Source organism: Carassius carassius, chromosome 3 (genome assembly GCF_963082965.1).
Source record: "Carassius carassius chromosome 3, fCarCar2.1, whole genome shotgun sequence".
Classification (NCBI taxonomy): Eukaryota; Metazoa; Chordata; class Actinopteri; order Cypriniformes; family Cyprinidae; genus Carassius; species Carassius carassius.
This window is the reverse complement of record NC_081757.1, coordinates 5,823,281-5,843,907: the sequence shown is the minus strand read 5'-3', so window position 1 is coordinate 5,843,907 and position 20,627 is coordinate 5,823,281. Positions and strand designations below refer to the sequence as shown.

At 35.4% G+C, this 20,627-nt stretch overlaps 1 protein-coding gene across 8 annotated transcripts in view; it reads left to right on the top strand.

Moving 5' to 3' along the window:
• Window positions 1–20,627, top strand: part of LOC132117369 (neuron navigator 2-like) — a 197,556-nt gene that overhangs the window by 155,373 nt on the left and 21,556 nt on the right. For 7 of the 8 annotated variants that reach the window (XM_059526645.1, XM_059526653.1, XM_059526630.1 and 4 more), the window contains 6 exons: window positions 2,452–2,564; window positions 3,039–3,147; window positions 3,843–4,226; window positions 9,839–9,961; window positions 17,627–17,756; window positions 18,995–19,304. In XM_059526645.1, the coding sequence (XP_059382628.1) occupies window positions 2,452–2,564; window positions 3,039–3,147; window positions 3,843–4,226; window positions 9,839–9,961; window positions 17,627–17,756; window positions 18,995–19,304 (1,169 nt within the window). Of the gene's footprint in view, window positions 1–2,451; window positions 2,565–3,038; window positions 3,148–3,842; window positions 4,227–7,544; window positions 7,689–9,838; window positions 9,962–17,626; window positions 17,757–18,994; window positions 19,305–20,627 lie in introns of those variants that run through there. The other variant, XM_059526682.1, reaches the window with a different exon arrangement.

The following is a 20,627-nucleotide window of genomic DNA, read 5'->3' as shown; positions in this document are numbered from 1 at the left end:
ATGCTACAATAATGCGCTCTCGACATAGGTGAAAGTCATCATAGCTCGCGTAGTATAGATCCAGCTTCCAACCCAACTTTGAGAATAGATTAACGGCGATATTTTTTTTTATCGCCCGATAAGAGTCTCACGTTAACGCAGCACGTTAACCCCGATAACGGCCCACCACTTATATATATATATATATATATATACAAGGGCGTAGATTTGGTTTGAACATTGGGGGGATTGAACGTTGTATGCTGCGTGTTATTTTTTTTTCAAATTTTTTTTTTTATGTGTATTGTTATTGGATTATTTATTTATTTCTATCTATCTATCTATCTATCTATCTATCTATCTATCTATCTATCTATCTATCTATCTGGCAACATGCTTTAACTGATTACAAATTCAACATATACAAATATGAAAAAGACAACATTTAGACATTTATTTTAAGATTTTTACATTCCACCTTAATGCATTTTAATTTTTTTTTAAAGGAAAACACATCTTTAAAACATTAAAGGCATTAATGTATAGCCTAATTTTACAAAGCTGCTGTTTTTCTATACTGTTTCCTATTTTATTTTATTGATTAATCAATGGCATCTTCTTTACCTGATCACCTGCTCCTCCTCTCCCTCTGCTGACTTTTCTACCCTGCAGCTATATTTACATCGAATCTGTTATAAAAACATGTTAAGAGATTATAAACCTCATAACGTTATGAAATTTGTGTATAATCATCATTCATAAAATTCTAACATAGTAGAAATTATCAAAAGAAAGAAATTAAGTATTGAAACCGCCAGTAGGTGGCAGTGTTTCACTATTTTAATGAGTTAGCCACTTAAACCGTTAATTCATAGCCTGGGAAAACCCAGACTACTTCCGGCGAATTTCAATTCTCTCTACAGAATAACTGAAAAGGGTCTGGTTTTAACCAGGCTAGTTCATTCATCCAATTCGTTCAAAAGTCAGATTAATTTAGTAAGAAAATAAACACAGATGTGAATACTTTTGTCGTTGATAATTATAGACACTATTGAAAAACATATTAGCAAAACAGGCAGCTGCTTTGGTAACTTATAGTTAGTTATAGCTAAATACATTGCAATGGAGTGGTGTGAACTAACTATTATTCATTTTGGCGCTAACATTAACCGTGTGCTCTCCCATTCAAACTCCTTCCAAACTCCTCCCATTCCACTCGCTTATTTTGGTGAAAGTGCGACTCATTGGTTGGGCGTTACCAATCGGTTCAATGGAGGGAGAGTATTTTTTGTCTGATTTATTATGACATACTCATATTTGATTAGGAGCAAAATTATTTTTACAAAATAAATGAATTCTATTTTTTCATATTATACCTCCCCCCCCATAAACTACGCCCCTGTATATATATATATATATATATATATATATATATATATATATATATATATATATATATATATATATATATATATATATATATATATATATATATATATATATATATATATACTGTATATACTGTATATATAGAAATAAAAATTAACTCATGTTAAAAACAAAAATAAATACTAAATCAAAATATTAAAAACAATAACAGTATATCTGTATTAATACACACTGGGCTATTAAAACTGAAACACATTTCTGATTTTTTTATTCAAATCCTGTGATACGGATATGAATGTGGTTTGAAATAAGTGTGATAAAATCAGATTTCAACTGTATTTTGCTGTTAACTAAAATTGACACTCCAAAAAAAAAAGAAAAACAACTTCAATTTTCTTCTCTCTTTAAAGCAGTCCAGAATAGAAGAAAAAAAGAAAGTTAAAAATGTTACCTTGGCAACTAACTAAAAAAAAAATACTAAAATTAAAACTGAAATAAAATAAAAAATTAAATAAAGTGACAAATTGCTTTTGAATTAATACTAAAGATATAAAAATAAAACTCTAATTCTAAATATTAATAAATGTATAGTAGAATATAAATAATACTAAAATAAGACTGCTATAGAAACCATAAAAAAAAAGCAACCACGAAGCAATTTGCTTAAAATTTCTCACAAGACCTTAGTAGCAGAATAGCAACATCCGGACAACCACCCAAAGCACAATCTCATACTGTGCCATCATGCTACAAACATCCTAAAGAACATCCTATTAACAAGATGCTATTGTTTTGTACTGAAAAAAAAACTAGTGAAATCTTAATGCATGCATATAGCACATATCAGATAGACAAGGCTGTAGTAAGTGGGTATGCGTGCACACATGTGTGTGACTCCCCGTCAGGCTCAGCTGTGAAGTGTTCGACTGGTATTTCCTCTGAAACAGACTTGTTGCCCAGTGTATGTCTTCCATAAAGGATTCCTTTAGTCAGGCCATGACTTCTGCCGGCTTGAATTTCACAGACAATGTGTATGCATGTACATAAATGACATCTTTTTAATTTGAACCCCTGTGTTTTTAGGTCACACAATGATGCAGATGGACCCATAGGCACAAACCCAAGCTCTGGATGTCGTAGTAGTGATTCCAGTAGCTTCAGTAAGCTCAACCAGTCTTCTACTGAGGACCTGTCAGGTACTATAACTCTTCAGTTAGCTGATGAAGTTTAAAACATCTGATATTCTTAGACATTCTCCTGTTGGTAATTATAATCAATGCACCATTTGGACAAACAAAGACTGATATTGATGATGATGTTCTGAAGTCAAGCAAGCTATTTTACAGTAAGTATTCTATAATCACCTAGGCTGCATTTATTTGATCAGAAACAGTAAAAAGTTTATTTATTTATGTGATGGCAAAGCAGCCATTACTCCAGCCTTTATTGTCACATGATGCTTCAGAAATCATTTTAATATGCTGATTTGTTGCTTTAAGAAACATTTATTATTGTCAGTCATTGTTGAAAACAATAGTTAGCATCGTTTGATGAATAGAAAATGCAAAAGAAGAGCATTTATTTGAAAAACAAATCTTACCCAAACTGTTGAAAAGTGTTTAAATACTAATATGTGATATATAGAGTGAAAATGAATGCTTTATTTTCAGGTGAAGATCCAGAGACCAGACGTCTGAGGACGGTTAAAAATATTGCTGACCTGCGGCAGAATTTAGAAGAGACCATGTCAAGTTTGCGGGGGACGCAGATCACACACAGGTAAATGCATCCGTTCCTTACTTTTCACAGTGTGATGTAGCAGGAGAACTTTCAGAGTGAAAGCAGCTAAGATAAGTATTTTCTCACAGTATTTTGACTTTTGAGACCATAACAAGTAGCCATTCCATCCTCAGCTTGACTCTTTTAACTGTAAATGACTAACTGAATAGAGTCTGTCCAGCAGCTCCACCATGCTCTTTTTAACTCTATTCTTAAAACCTTCTTTGTTCCTCTTTTTTGATTATTCAGCTGATTGACCAAGACTGCATTGCAATGATGGCATCATGCTGTAATTGTGAATTGCTTAAAAAGTCCATTTTAGGGCAAAATGAGTGCTGCAAGGCATTTTTGTTTCCTGAGGTGTCAGGATATTGGTTACAATTCCTCAGTACTATGCATAAAACCTTTCCTCATATTATAAGTTAAGGAAATATTGTAACTGAATACTATTTGGTGCAAAATACCATGGTAACTGTGGATTCTTGGAATTAACTATACTACTACAACAGCCTAGGAATGTTGCTACAACTTGGTACAAGCCACTATTGTAATAAAAACAACTATTAACATGGTATTTTTTAAGAAACTATAGATATGCACCATGGTACAATTATTGATGCCATAGCTTTAAAAGGTCATATGAATTAGATTTTATATTGACTTAAGGTGAATTTTAAATGTTCTTTGTCTGTCAGCACACTGGAGACCACTTTTGATGGTAGTGTTACTACTGAAATGAGCAGTCGCAGCATCCTCAGCATGGCATCTCGCCCTGCGCCACTGTCCTGGGCCAGTCGCATGGGTCAGTCCAGCCCCCGTCTACAAGCAGGAGATGCTCCCTCGGTTGGTAACGGGTATCAGTCCCGCAGTGGAGGTGTGGCGTCCGGCCAGGGCCGGTATCTGTACCCGGCTCCTCTACGGAAGCAGCTGGCAGCGCGTGGAAGCGCCCTCTGTGGCCTGGAGCTGGGAGACAGGGTGGAGGATCTGGAGCTGGCAGGTGTGGGGCTGGAGATGAGCGGCTACATGAGTGATGGAGACGTGCTGGCTAAGAATGCCCGCTCTGATGAGCTGACCAGTGGGTAAGTGTGAAAGATGATTGGCAGTGGTTGAGACGGATGACTAATGGGGTTTTTCCAATGGCTGATAATTACGGGCGTTTTCGGTATGCAGTTTAGTGGAGATGAAAGGAAAATTAAATGGCAATTTAAAGGTGCACAGCGTAATTTACACAAGTGGTAACTCTTTGTTGGTCCTAGATTATTAATAACGAATTATTGTGTAAATTGTGCCTAAAGGAAGCAGATTTGGTGATCAGTTTACTGTATTGAGTTTTTCATGTTCATAAATGGCATAAAACTAATCAAATGGATCATGCTTTCTGTGAAGACTCTTGAAAATCTCTGTGGATATTTGTAGTGTGGATTTATTGTAGCCACTAGAGGGTGATATGGTTCTCTTAATATGAATTCACATTTTCTTAGGTGTAAGGTCACTTTTCTTAGGTCATTTCTTAGGTCTAATTCATTTCCATATTGATATTATAAATCAATGCATGACTACCAGGTCAGAAATTAACTTTTCAGTTTAGGGGCAGTAGATTTCCAGGAGCTTTTTTTTTTTTTTTTTTTTACCTATGTAAGAACAGTTTTTGTGTTTAACTTTTTAAATGATCAAGAGTTGATCAAATTTACATTTAGGCATTGTTTTAGTTAATGCACACATTCAGAAAAGAATCTAACATTCAAATGTTTGGGGTCATAAGATATACTGTTTTTGAAAGATGTTTTTCATTCTCACCAAAAAATACAGTAAGGATACAGTTAAAACAATATTATGAAATAATATTAGAATTTAAAAATGGTTTCTATTATTATTATATTAAGTTTTTGCAAACCTGTATCCATTTCTTTCTTCTCGTGAACACAAAAGAAGATATTTTGAAGAATGTTGGTAACCAAACATTTGCTGGTAGCCATTGACTTTAATATTATTATTATTATTATTATTTTCCATACTATAGAAGTCAGTGGGGTCCATATTTTTCAAAATGCCGTCTTTTATGTTCAACAGGAAAAAAAAAGAAAATAAATTCATACAAGTTTGGAATAAATGATGGCACAATTTTAATTTCTGAGTGAACTATCTCTTTAAATCTGAAATGGATTTATACTTTTTTCTCTCTGCTGCCTCTTCTTCAAAGCTCAGGATTTGGGACTTTGTGTTTTTATTTTTTTACATTAGTGTGAATCAGCGTTGTCCTGATTCACTGAAATCAATTCTCACTGGAGATTTGAATCCAGATGTATACACACAACGTCTAATGACACAGTGAACACATTAAATACAATGAATACTGTCACCTTGCAGCTCTGGTCCTTAGGCGGTAATTAAAGCAGCTTTAGTGCATTCTGAGTGTACAGATCGAAGGGGCAGTGTAACACAGATTCACCGCCCCCTTCATGCTGAAACAAGCTCTCTCTGCATACCTTGGCTGTGATAATGTGCAATTTAAACCTCTTGTGCTATTATTTCCCCACAATCACAGTCTTCCTGTGTGGTTTGAACACTACAAACTGTTCTAGTGCTTCTAACATTACCAGATTATAGAGAACGGGCCAGGTGGCAGGCTGCAATTACATCTGGCCATAAGCCTGACGTCTGGATGCAAAATCACTTTGTCTAACAAAATCCAGGCATCAGAATCCTGTCAAATTCACTGTTTACTGCATTCGTTTGGGTGCTATTGTAAATCTGACATTTTGAATGTGAAGTCCTTAACACTGACACTTGACTGAAAAAAGGAATCTCGTGTGTGCTTTGATAAATGTCTCTTAAACTAGAGGATCTCCTGCACAATGGATGATGTCCTGAGCATTGAGGGAAGTGAGATTGCTATTGGAGGGCTATATAAAATAGAAGCACTAACATGTTTGAACCAGATCCCTAATGGAAAGAGGCTCTCGTGATACTGGTGTCGGATCTGATTTCCCTGGTCTCAAAGTGGTTGTTTTCATAGTGCAATCAGGACTGACGGGTTAAAGGCTTCACCCCAGGCTGGTCTACATATGAACACATACAGGTTGAGCTAATATGATCTCCTTCCTCTGTTCATGACAGCACTTTGATAATGGAGGGACAGGTTTGTCACATTACCTCATATGTATCACGCTGAATTTAATATGCTCTTTAGTTAAAAGACACTGACATATGACTGACGTTGTGGTTACAGCATCTGTAAAGCTACTGACATTACCGTAAAACAAATAATCATCTGGAATAAGATGGAAATGCCATAAATCATGTCACTTGTTAAAGTTTGTCTACAGCTAGTCTGGAGGCATTTATAGCTTTTAGGTTGTTTGGTTTTTGCGCAGTTATGTTGGTTTCTGTTCACAAAGAGGGTTTTGCTTTAGTAGGTTAGAAAACACATGCTAAGAGCTTGGTGTTCCTCTCCAAACACACATTATACAGTAGCTGTCAGATCATGAATAGGCCTACTTTATGTCATCAGGTTTTGTTTACATAGAAACGCACACACTCACACACATTTCATAGTTTTAATGTGTGAATTCAATTAAAAGATTGCAGGATTTTCTCATATTTAGGTTTTTGGGTTATTAAAAAAATATATTTTTATTGATTGAAATCCTTTATCACCCAGATTTCATCAGAAAAAAAAAGATGAATTGTCTTTAGCATAGATAAAATCAAGCCTGATTTGGGTTATTGAAATTATTATTATTATTATTTTTCAGTCATTTTTCAAATTTAAATTCGAATTCTTGACTTATGATGATATGATATAATATAATAGAATAGAATTTAGTGATTTATTTTATATTTTAATAACAAGAAGTTGTTTTCATATAATTTTAATGACACTATATATATATATACACACACACACACACACATACACACACACGTATATATATATATATATATATATATATATATAAATCGCTATTTAATTTTCATTAATTTGTCTCTTTATAATTAAATGTAAATATATATATATAAATACATGTATAATATATTTAAAAAAAAGTTAATAAATGACTTCTTAAAGCCATACTTCTTTTAAAAATGGTCAGCACTTTTGCCTTTCAAATGTCAGACTCAGACACTGAATCTGTGTCATCAATTTAGTCTTAACTCTCCTCTTCACTTTCTTTCCTGTTGCTTCTCTCTTTCTCATCCCCCTCTTTCTTCCCCTAATGTGCTGCCCTTCTCCCAAACCCCTCCAGGCTCTCGTGTTCATGGGGTGGGGGTTGTGTTTATGTGAGGGTGTGTGTGTGTTTTGGGGAAGGGGGTGGTTGGTTTAGCCTCCTCCCTCCTCACCAAACAGTCCAGAGCACCGGCACAAACTCCAGCCACTCACATACAGAAGAGTAGAGACAGAGAATATACTCCAGCACTAGAGAAACATTCATAACCTCACCCGCTAATGCAAAACAACACATCAGAGACCGTGTTTGTCCCACAGGATCTCACCTGTGTTTTAGCAAATTAAGCGTCTGGTGGATTTTTAACAGTGAAAGGTATGTCAGTCATTGTTGTCAACTTGGTGTTATTGTTATCATGTGACCATTAATGCTTTTAGAGAAAAGTTAAAGAATTGACATTTACAATAAGATTCAGTCTGTTTCTGTTTAGTGTAATCTTAGTGTTTAGTGTTATATTCTTAGTGGGGATGGCTGTTGTTTGAAATTGGATTGTAAATATAATCATTTAAGTGCAAATGTTATGAAAATGTGTCTGTTTGAAAAAGTCAAATCTGGGTCATATCTCACCACAAAATAAAATTCAAAGAAATATGTTTAGAATTTTTTTTTTTTTAAGTTGCATTTGTTTCTTTCATTTTATGGCATTCATGCATTTATATTATATTATATTATATTATATTATATTATATTATATTATATTATATTATATTATATTATATTATATTATATTATATTATATTATAATTACAATGCATTATATTATACTAATGCCCTAGTAACTTCACTTTTTACAAAGCGTAGCATTGTTTTCATAACAATTAAGATTTTATGTTGAAATATAACCTGGACATTGTTGTGAGATTCACCTACATACTCTCAGAAATATGAAGGGAAATTGAGAGTTGGAGGTACGTGGAGGTGGTCTGAGCAGAGATGTTGCACCGTTAGCTGTCTGGAGGTTTTTGGCAAACTATATAGCCGCAGTATTCCAGCAGCTCGTTCTCAATATGATGTGACAGTATTTTACACAAAGAGGCACTGTACTGACTCACAAGCACACACTAACAGACACACAACCGTCTTACCTTGAGTGAGTGTGAAGACTGGGGGTTTTATTCCAGTGTCCAGTGGGAACTGTAGCAGAGTGAGTGACTGCGAGCAGCGAGGAATCTCGTGACAGGGCAAATATTTGGAAGAGTATCTGTTTTTGTTTGAGTTATGTGAGAGTTTGTTTTTCTCCAGGTAGCCCTTTCACCTTCCTAAAGCTTATAGACATGTGTGAAAGAATGAATGGATAAAGAAATGAGTGATGTTGATTCAGTGAAAACTGCATGCACAGATCTGGTATTATTTGACAGTAGCAGGTAGCTGATGGTTGATGATTTTTACACATTTTTGGATGCTTTTTATTTATTTATTTATTCAGGAATAGTATGTGTATATGTGTATGGGTGATCTTTGTTCATGTATGTGTGATTATCATTTTTTATTCATTTGAAATCTTTTATGAAGACATGATGGATCATTTTCCTTTTTGCGGAGCGACTGTGAATCATTGACCCCACTAACCTCATGCTACACACACACACACACACACACACACACACACACACACACACACAGACTTACTTCCTGTTGCCTGATTTAAACCAGCAGGGGGTTGGATGTCATGAGGGCTCTATTAGTTGAAAGACTGTTTAACATATTTTTTGACTTAGATGTTCATTACTATTTCTGCTTCTGATCCCCCCCCCCACCCCCCTAAAAAAATAAAATAAATGAAACTGCATTTATTTTATACTGTTTATAATTAATATTATTCTCTGCATTGTTCTTTTTATTTATTGGTATGATATGCTGACCATTATTAGTAGCACATATTAAATAATATAATATAATGTACTAATATATTTAAATGATTAGGATTATGAAGAGTTCTCTGACATTAATTTCTTTAAGAATTATAGAAATATTTTGATCATTTTTTTTTCTTTATTCAGGACTTATTGTCATATTATATTATATTATATTATAATTATATAATATCATTTTATATATTTTTATTTAGTGATTTGTTTTAGTTAATGACTGCATTATTTATTTATGTATTTAATAGTATTGAATTGATTTGTTTAGCAGTTAATATGTGAGAGAAATCTACGTTAGATATCTAGTAGATATCTATACCACTTTATTATTTATTGTTATATTATATTATATTATATTATATTATATTATATTTTGTTGTTAAGTGACTTCTTTTGGATTAATGACTGTAGTATTATTTACCAGTTTATTTAATTATTTTTAATTGAAAGTATATGAGACCTAACTGCACTGTGGTTTTTATTAGTCAATGGCTATAATGTATCTGTGAACATTTTCTTTGCTTTTGAATGTTCTTTACATTCAGTTTTTGTTTTGATTGGACGAGTAATGTAGGATCTCTGTTTGTGTGCTCTTAGGTACATGACGGATGGGGGACTGAGTCTGTATACACGACGACTGAACCGTTTGCCGGATGGAATGGCAATGGTACGGGAAAGTCTGCAGCGTAAAGCCTCCACCGGCCAGGGAGACGCCGACAGGTACCCAAAACCTCTTGCTCTTCACCCTGATCATCATCAAATCTTGCATTCTATACATACACAAAATGTGGATCCACCCCTGCATTTGAGGTATGATAATAATATCAGCTTCTGTTTTGTCTGTATATATTGTTGCATTGGTTTTCTAGGCTGCTGTAGGTCTATGTTAAGTTCTTTATGGAGGTGGCTCTGGTGGATGATGGCACGCTCCATTACAGAAAGGAAAAGAAAAAATAGGTCTTCTGCTGAGTTGAGCTTGCTCACTCCACTAGCTTTCAAGAGAAAAAAACAGCTGAAATGATGGCTTGTCACCACAAGCCTCTCTGTTGCAGATCTAGGTAGTAGGTTGTGGGTGTAACCCTACAGAGTGGCTACGACTGCCCCTCTTAAACGATCATATTTAATTAGCATGTGTATTTATATGTGTTTGAGTCATTTCACTGGCAGAGGGACAGATTTGTGCATGAGCCAGATGAGATGCCACTCATTCAGATATTACATCACCACATTTAGTCCTTCAGCTGGAGGGAAAAGTACGATTTGTGTGACTGTGGAAAATATTGGAAGATTGTGTGTTTTAATGCTGCCCATATTTCATATCTGGATAGATTAAATCATATCAAGTGGACTTCCTAATAGTGGTCTAATGCAGGTCTAATTCTGCTATGGAATATTGCTCATCCAATGGCAATTCAATAGGTAGTTGCCACCATTTGACTATTGCATAAACAATATCACACTTTTACATTATGTATAAATATATTTAAAATGCGAGCGAGTTTTTTTTAATTTAAAAATGAAAATCTAAATTGGTATTAAAACTCTATTAAAGTCTCCCTAGTTTTAAATGCTTTTTATTTTTTTTATTAAAAGTTGTTTGTAATACTAAAATCTAAATTAATCTAAATTAAAAAATATACTTCATGTCTCTATTTAGTAGTTTTTTTTTTCTTTTTCTGTTTAATCTATTAAATATTTAACCACTAATTAAATTGGTTAAAATATTCAAATACAATTTTTTTTAATCATTTTAAACATATATTATTTAATATTTCTACTTTTTTACTTGTATATCGCAGTACCTTTTTATTATTTTACTTGATGCAGTGTAATTTAGTAATCCTCAGTTTTGCGTATGACATTTGTCACATGACGTATTGTCTCAAAACACAAAAAACAACCCAGCCCAACTGATTTGAATTCTCTTCACCAAAACGAAAGAGTTTGTCTCTGTGTTAGACCATTTGCATGGATCTGTTAAAAACAGCTGCTTTTGAATACGATAAAAGACTGTCTTGAGACAATCACCTATTATCTTTTATATAATTGCATTTGACCATTTTGCACTATGTTACTGCCGCCAGTGTTAGAGTGGTAAACTGGGTAGGGTTACTTAGATATTTACCCCCTCACTAAAGTGTGTCTTGTTAGGACTTGACCACAGGACGAGCACATGGGGGAATTCCTCTCTATCTTTATATTCCCGTCCCTCAACCTGCGCACATCAGAGGAAATGAACAGCACAGTGATGAAATGATATAATATGGGTGTTTCATGTGCCATAAAAAGCCTCCCTCTATTTCGGACGGTTCCCCTCCTTCTTTTCTGAGAGCAAGTCCCCTCCACTGCGCTGAGGATCTTGTGGTTAACCTCCAGCTCCTAAACATCTACCACTGTCTCTGCTGCCCTCAAACTCCATTACTTTCTCTCTCTCTGTCCAGATCTATCTGTAATCTTCTCCTCTTGTTATGATATGCTATTATTTACAGCTCATGAAATGAACCATGAATCATTACGCTGTTTTCTAGTGTCCTAATGAGAGGAGAACATTTCAGAAGCCCCTGGGGTGTCCTGCTTTAAATAACACTTCTTCTGGCAGGCGTGTAGATAAAAGGGAGAGAGAGATAGCTTGAGAGAGGCCCTGGGAATGACACAGCCGTGTTTCTCCACCATGTGTTCGAGTGTCAGAGGTTTAAGGTCAGAGCACTTCAAATGACCCCTGGACAGGCATTCAAACAGCAGGGACCAGCCTCAGCCAGCTCTCAACTGTAGTGCACGCTGAAGGACAGAGAGAGTTGGCATAAAGAGGCAAAGCTAGCTTACATTTTCCTGAGCAGGTGCAGTGGATCTCTGATAGGGAACTGTGTGAGTGTGATCGTGTTGTGTGATGTTGTAGGATCCTTCTTTTCTTTGCTTGCGCAGGCCCTCTTCTCTCTACCCGTCAGTCTGATCTGTCTGCAGCACACCTGTGCAGCCGTAACACACCTGGGTAAAGGGCCTCCCATCTCTCTCATCTGTATGTGGGTGTCCTGGACTGTTTTGTGTGTTCATGGGCTTCTCATATATCTCATAGAAAGGAGTCTAAAAACACTTACACTAGTTGGAAGTTTAGACAAAAGACAAAAAAAATAGACATTTTTTTTTAGAATCATGAAAAATTTAAGTATGAACTTTTGTAAAGTCTAGAATTTTTATATCAATATTTTTACACATTTTTCTTTGTTTCGTAAGAATCGTTTTTAGATACACTTTGTAGGTTTCTAGCATCGTAAGCAATATGTTCAGTTATTTGCTTGGGTACATAAACAATTTATAGTTTGTAAAAATGAAATGTAAGAGATAATGTCAAACCTAGCTACTTAGTTTCCTTTTGAGGCATTGTGCTGGACCTCCTTGATTTTTACTGATTTGAAAAGATTGTAACTGTACACGGACGTTTCAATGCATTCAATTGTTTAAAAGAGAAGAATTTTACATTGTTACAAAATATTTCCATTTTAAATAATCATTTTTCTTTTGAAATTTCTGTTTATCAAAATAATACAATACAATAATAATTAAATAACATAAATATTTTTAGATTGTAATTATATATATCTTTTTAAATATTGATACAGTTTTTACTGTATTTCTGATCAAATAACTGCACCTCAAAATCACAAAAAAAAATTTTTGAAAAACATTTGTCAAACATTTGAAATCTAGTGTATTTATTAGAAGACTTTTTTTTTAAAATGTAAGCTTCTGCTTGCATGAAAACATTTTCTCTTATGGCCCACATCTGTCAAGATTCCCAGGACCTCAGAAAACCTTAGAAAACCTTTGGCAAACAGAATAAAGACATGCCCTGGAAAAGCGGGAATCTGGAATTGTACAGTTAGTATTTGCAGCATTTAAGAAGCAGGGCGGTGAAGTGAAAGTGATGAGTTTGGGGGAAGGTGGACTTCAGATATTAAAGGTAATACTGAATATATCAGGGTTTATTTGGATGTTATGGTTATTTTTAGAAATAGTAAAAAGAAATAGAGCTGGTAGTAGAGTACAGAGAACACGTCACCATTCCTTCTACATAAATGCTGATAGCGAGATTATATGAGATACATTTAACAGATGGATGGGCCTCTGCTCTTCTCAGTGTTAACTGATACAGCGTAACATAAACTCTAGTTATGGGATCTTGATCGCTGTAGTGTTTCATGTGTGCATGTCTCTGTGTTTATATTCCTTAAAACCTCAGAGTCTGCAGATTTTAAGTGTGATCACACACACACATTACAGGTAACTGGATCAACATGATGATCATGTTTAAGCATTCAAAGCAGGCCGACCTTATGAGCAGAGACAGAGAAATGCTGGGCATCTCACATGCTCGATTCTTTCAGGCCATGATGAAAGCTCTGTTGCTAAGGAAAGTTGGGCAGATGAGAGACTCTGTGACTGCTTGTGTGTGTGTGTGTGTGTGGTGGGGGGATGGGGCTGTACGTCCACTCTAGATGCTAAATTCAATGCATATGTGTTTAGTAGGGATGGGACGGTATGAAAATTTAATATCACGATTATAGTGACTAAAATTATCACGATTATCAATATTATCACGGTTTTGTTGAAACGAGATGAAAGTGTTCAAAAATAGTTGATGCTCACACTGAAAACATTTCAGCAAGTTTTATATTTAATAATCAACAAACAACTAATAAAACAAGCAACTCTATGCACTTAATTTAAAGAAAGATTAAATTCTGTGGCATTTCCTTCCTTACAATGAAAAGTGTAGAAGCATAGAAAAGCATAGAAAAGTCACTGACTTTCGCCATTCCTTCTCGAAAAAAACCAAAAAAAACATTGTGCGCTGCGCTTGCGTCAGACTGTTGCTGGCTGGACATGATTTAATAGTGAGTTATTAAAACCGCGATAATCAAACACGGTTTTAATGATAATTCATTTTTAAACGATATTACTAACCTTCAGCACATTTTATCACGGTTATCAATAAAACCGGTTATCGTCCCATCCCTAGTGTTTAGGTAGGTGTTAAAAAATGTATTGTTTTAAAAGTGAATAATTTTTTAACTTGACCGTAAAATGAAATCTCATAACTATAGCAAAGAACTTCTTTGGGGGTTTAAAAAAAATTATATTTCATAATTTATAAATTATATTTTTATGGTAATTAACTATCTTGAAATAATAGTTGTTTTTTATGTTTTACATTATTTACAGATTCACACAAATACATTTATTTTTACAGCTTGTCCTCGCAATCATCTTGTCATTTCCAGCTTGTTTTCTCTTCTATGGTCTTCTGATCTTGTGATCATTCTTTTCCATAGAGTGAAACTGAATGAAAAATGATATAAAAGCACCCAGAACATTCAAAGTTTTCTTTAGCTTTAACATGTCGTACCATGTATAAAAACAATGATGAGATATGAAAACCTTATGCTCAGTCATTGATGACAAACCTGGCGCAACGCTTTTTAAAGTGCCATATTTATTTGCAGGAGAACATAAATAGATTTGCTGAAAAAGGGCTTAAATAACTCACATGGAGCTCTTATGTGGTTTGCTGGTGCACAAATCAGGTGGTACGCCTCAAATACATGCCAAATATTTATTTATCTCCAAACAAGCAGGCATTAAATGATCCGCAGGGATTTCTGGAAACCTTTTTGGACTGAAGATTCAAATGAGTAAGTGAATCAGTTCAAACAGACTGTTCATTTGAACTGATTTGTGCAAATGAATCAGACCAACCCTAAACTGAAGTCTGCTGCAAGTTGATGAAACAGTGCATGTAAAAAGGGGGAAAACCGATAACCGCAGACAAAAGAATAAAAAGACTGTTGACCTCTTGTTGTTTTGTGGTCAGAAGGAGCTTTGTCATTCTTCTACCGCAGAGCTGAGCATGGAAAGGTCTGGAATGTCCCAAAATGTTTGGGAACGTAACGGTCTTCTTAAAAAGCCTGCCAGTTAACCTACTCCACCCCCCCCCCCCCCACACACACACACACACACTCACTCGCCTGGTTTAACCCCAACTCCCTCCTTCCCCGTGCTAAGGTTTATTGCATTGATACCAGATTGTGAATGGGAGGGGCTTTGGGTTTGAGAGGCGGTTAAAAGCAGCATCATCGACATCTTAATGCATTCTCCAGTAGAGATTTAGTTCCACATTTAGCACAGATTTAGATTTAGCACAGAATATACATGTCTAATGTTCCTTATCCTGATTTCATTCATTCATTCATTCATTCATTCATTCTCAGTCTCCTGATCTGTCAGATATCGTTTTTAGGTGCAAAGACTGAAAAATATAACATGTCACATGATATAAAACTAGAAAAGCATGTTAGATTAATGGCGAAAAAAAATGCATAGCAGACTAAATATATATATATATATATATATATATATATATATATATAAAATACAATTAAGTAAAAATTTGCCAAATGTAACATTATTATTTCTGTTTAATTCTAAACACTACTTGGAAATGAAGGAATAAATTACTATGTAAATTACTAATTACTTGTTACTTATTATACTTTTATGTTTACATATCCAGCAATATTCTGTAATTTATATATTCCAGATAATAGGAGGTCTATGGGAAATATGTTAATGGTTTAATTTAAATAATTTCATATTAAATACTAGTTAAATTATGAGGTAATTACAGTTATTTTTATTTTGATAGAGTTTATTGCTTATATATCTAACAGTACACTACTACTTAATAGAAAAGACAGATTTTGTTTAATGATTTTGAATAATTGTAATATAAATGTGTGATCTTTTTTTAAATATTTTCTAATATTTTTAATTTTCACATATAATAAATATATAGTATGTCAGATATATAATATATGATATATTATTTAAATTATAATTACATAGTATATAGAAACTTTAGACTTTATACTATAAATATATACAGTCATGTTTTAGAACAGGAGGATAACTATATTATGTTTGTGATATTATGTACTAGGCCCAGGTTTTCTGGAGAAATCAGTGTATATTTGCAGAATGAATTTAAATATGGGAAAAGGTGTTTAGACACTTATTGCTAGCTGAGAACATTATCAAATTGTCTAAATGATTTAACAATAATATGTTAAATAAACAAACTGCAGTGCACGGGGATACAGTGTATGAATTTTTTGATGAGGCTCTAATTCTTAGTTTTACAGTTTCTTAAATAACCATTATGTCTACTTGTATGATATAGATGTGAGTGCGTGCTGAAGTAACTGACGTCACCCCCGCAGGTTTTAGTGGAGAATTTGTTTCTCAGGGAGAAACGCAGGCTGCGGTGGGCTGTTGCGGAGGTGCTGTTTAAAGCAGGCCGGCTGGTTAGCCTTGGAGACAGTAATGGCAGGGTAGCGAGCCAAAGAGAAGCCCTCATTCAAGCTACACTCTGATCTCTAATTAGCATCCTAGACCCAGAAGGGTGGTTCCTGCATGTGCATGTGTGTGTGTGTTTGTGTAAATGTGTGCTTTTTTTATCTCTATGGCCTCCATTATCACTCTCTCTTTGTCCTCCTCAGCTCTGTTTGTCTGTGTGTCGATGTGTGTGAAAGTGAGTGAGCATTTCTCTGGCTCCTTGGTCTATCTCCGGAGATCTGCAGGGTTAAAACGTCCCTCTCAAGGATCAGATTACCAGAGAAAAACTCAGAAAAACAGAGAGAGAGTGACAGGAGGCAGAGGTTTGAGGGAATACATGGATTGTCGTGCAGATTCAGGAAGGAGTGAGAAATAAATACAGCAAGAGAGTTTACATTTTGAGCATTTAAGATCATGAGGCATCTTTTCCCTGAAATCAGTCTCATTATTTCTACCCCGGCTACTGGCATCTATGGCAGCCACGGACATCGAGTCAGGTAGAGTGAGTTATATGTGAACTATATTTGAGTTTTCATGGAAAAATAAGGTGTGTGTTAGTGGATGTTAATGTGTGTTCATTAAATTAATATCTGATTTACAAATACTTCTGTCTGGGTGTTAGCCAAGCAAAGGGTGTTATAGATTTGTAGATCGATCCTTTTAGGTTTGTAGGAAAGTGTGGCATCTTTTGAGGCTGATTTTGGTTTAATGAATTTTTTTAAAGACTCAAAGCCCATCTATATGGGGTTTATGGAGAAATCAGTGCCTTGTCCTTAGACTTCACATTTGTGTCTTCTACTAAAGAAAGTTTAGATGATAAAAGCATTTATAATGAATGCTGAGGAAAATCACTGCTAGGGCTCTTTTTTCAGTCCAAGGATGTTTCTGTATAATGTTTCTACTTGATAACACGTTCCATAAAATTGATACTGTATCTTTGGAAACAGAGGCTTAGATACTGTAGTCTAAAAATTATTGTGTCTGTTTCTCTTTCAGTTGGGATGACAGTAGTTCAGTCAGCAGTGGGATCAGTGATGCTATTGATACTGATGACATCAACACCAGCTCCTCTATAAGCTCTTATGCCAACACCCCCGCCGCGTCCCGTAAGACTTTGAACGGACAGGTATGACCCGTGCACATTTGCACATACAGTGTTTATAAGTGCACATACATTCATTTATGAACGCTTTGATCCAATATCACATATCTGTGCATGCACCTTTGTGTAAAACAGAGGTATCAAACTTGATTCCTAGAGGGCCACAGCTCATACCTGCTTGGAGGTTTTCTAGTAATCCCAAAGACCTTGATTAGCTGGATCAGGTTCAGCTGGATCAGCGTTTGATTAGGATTCGAGAAAAACTGTGCAGAGCTGTGCCCTCCAGGAATTGAGTGTGAGACCAGTGGTGTAAAACCTGAAATTTGAAGCTCTTAAGCCATTCTTCAGACCACACTTCAGACATTTTACTAACTATAAGTAACTTTGCAACTACATGTCTATTAACCTTCCATTAGAGCATTAGTAGACTGTTAGCTTCAATTGGGGTAGTAGAATAACTTGGCATGTACTTGCTAAGTACTTACAGCACAGCTGTTTCAACACTGATGATAATAATAATAAATGCTTCTTGAGCACTAAATCAGCATATTAAAATAATTTCTCTGCATTGTTCTTCTGTGTGCTGTCTGTCCGACCTCTTTCTTCCTTCTGGTGAATCCCCCTTCTCTTTCCGTTTACTTGAACCCAACTCTCACATTCCCCTGCTTGAGAACCTCATAAAATGCTAAATAGGTGCTGTTGATTGCATAGAAACATGCGTCAATATTTAAGCTCAAGCAATTGCATGCCACATCACAATAAAACACTGGAACAAATATACAGTCTAAAACAAATAGGTTGGGTCAAGCTTCATTTCTACATTTCTCTGGACTAATCGAATTATATTGATATGGTAAGTTTGGGTAGAAAAAACCCTACAAACTCTAAAACCACCAAATCTACTGCCATGAGCTGTTTGTTGTTTTATGGTAGATGTGTTCATTTTAAAATAGAATTAAACAGGTAATTATAAGTAAATATATTGATAACTAACAACTCAATTCTAAAATTTGGAGCCTAATTACCTTAAAAAGTTTGTCAAACTTAATACCAATAAATATCATTAACGATTTATCCATTTATCCATCTGTTATATGTCTATGTCACATCACTTTGGAAAATATCTGAATACTTGCTTATATGCATATAATAAATCTGTTCTAAAATGTGGTGCCTGATTCATATAAATTAAGGAATATTTATACTTTTTAATATTGATACATTCGTAATGTTGATTTGAAAGTTTATATTGTTTTGCGTAGCCTCAGACAGATGCAGAGAAGCATTCAGCAACCGAACGCAACACTGCTCGGTCCAGTGATGAGGGCAAGATGAAGTCAGACGGGGGTTTGGATTGCGGCATCAAAATGGAAGCGGCTCTGAAGTGGCGGCGGAACCCTTCAGATGTTTCGGAGGAGTCAGATAAGAGCAGCTCTGGACGGAAAACTGCACCAATCACTCAGACGGGCTCCTGGAGGAGGGGCATGAGTGCGCAGGTGGGCGTGACCGAACCACGGACAAAGAGTACAACTGTAACATCAGGAACTGGGATGATTAAGACACAAGGGACAGGTAGGTGCTTTCTTTCCATAAGTGTTTTGAAAATATTTTCCCTGCAGCTGGTCAGTGATGCTCGTCTTTAGGCTAAAAATTCTAATCAAAATTTGATTGAATGATTAATCGAATGAGATTGAATCAAGTAATGTGCTGCGTGTTTCAGAGTGAATCATGGCACTGTATTTCTGTTACACACAAGCAGCTCATGGTCCAGAGTTTTCAGCATCTCAAGGTGCAACTTTTTTGAGCAATGTTGCTGGGGCACTTTTCCACTGAGAATGGACAACAAATTTCTATCTGGATACTAGGGCTGCACAATTAATCGAAATTAAATCGCAAAGGCAATAAATCACGACTAGGCAGAAGCTGCGATTGTCATGCATATGTTTTAGTGAAGCACGGTTCTGTGATCAGCAGTAAATCTACGTCCAGAGGCCAGAGGGCGCTCTCACGCTGAAAATCCAAATATGCCCTTAAGAAGAAATCCAGGTATTGGATCGCTGCAGCTGAATAAGGCCTTGTCCCAAATGGCACCCTAAACCCTTGCAGTCTTCCTCTGAGTCCAAACTTTTGTGACGTAATGCCGATTTGACTGTGGGGTAGAAGTGCGGAGCTAGCCCCAGTGAGGGGTCGACAGAAGTGCAGATTGAGGGCACATAGCGGCCACAAAGGGGCATGCGGCAGCCATTTTTAGTCTGTAAAACCTCAAGTGCACATGAAGTGTTCCATTTGGGACAGGGCCTAAATAGAAGATTTACCTGCTTACATTGATTCAACGTGACTAATAAACACACGGCTTCGGCAATATATGATTTATCTGAGTTCTTATTATCATTTTCAACATAATAAAGTATATCTATAATGAAATGCTAATCAACATAGCGTTTTTCACTGCTTAGAATAAAAATGAAATATTGTGTGCCTTAATTATTCTGTTTAAGTAGCCACATCATCTCACAGAAGGATTTATTTCAAACACTTGATATTAAATGTGGTATTTTCATGTGCTCTCAGATGAAGCAGCATTAACTACACAGAGCGTATTCACTGAGAAGATACGCCAACAGCTGTCATTATCGCGATTTCATAATCCTATGATTATATCATCTCTACATAGCTTGTCAGAGAACTATGGCTCTTTGTAGTAAATGCTGCTCCACTTGAATGCAAGTGATAGAGATTTACTGCTACAGAACTGGCTTTACTGACAAAATGTGCTTGACAATCGCGATTAATCGTGTTTGATTAATCGTGCAGCCCTACTGGATACTTTAAATCAATTTTGGGCTCTGTGTCTCACCTGGTTGCCTGTTGATGGCAACATAACTCAAAAAGTTG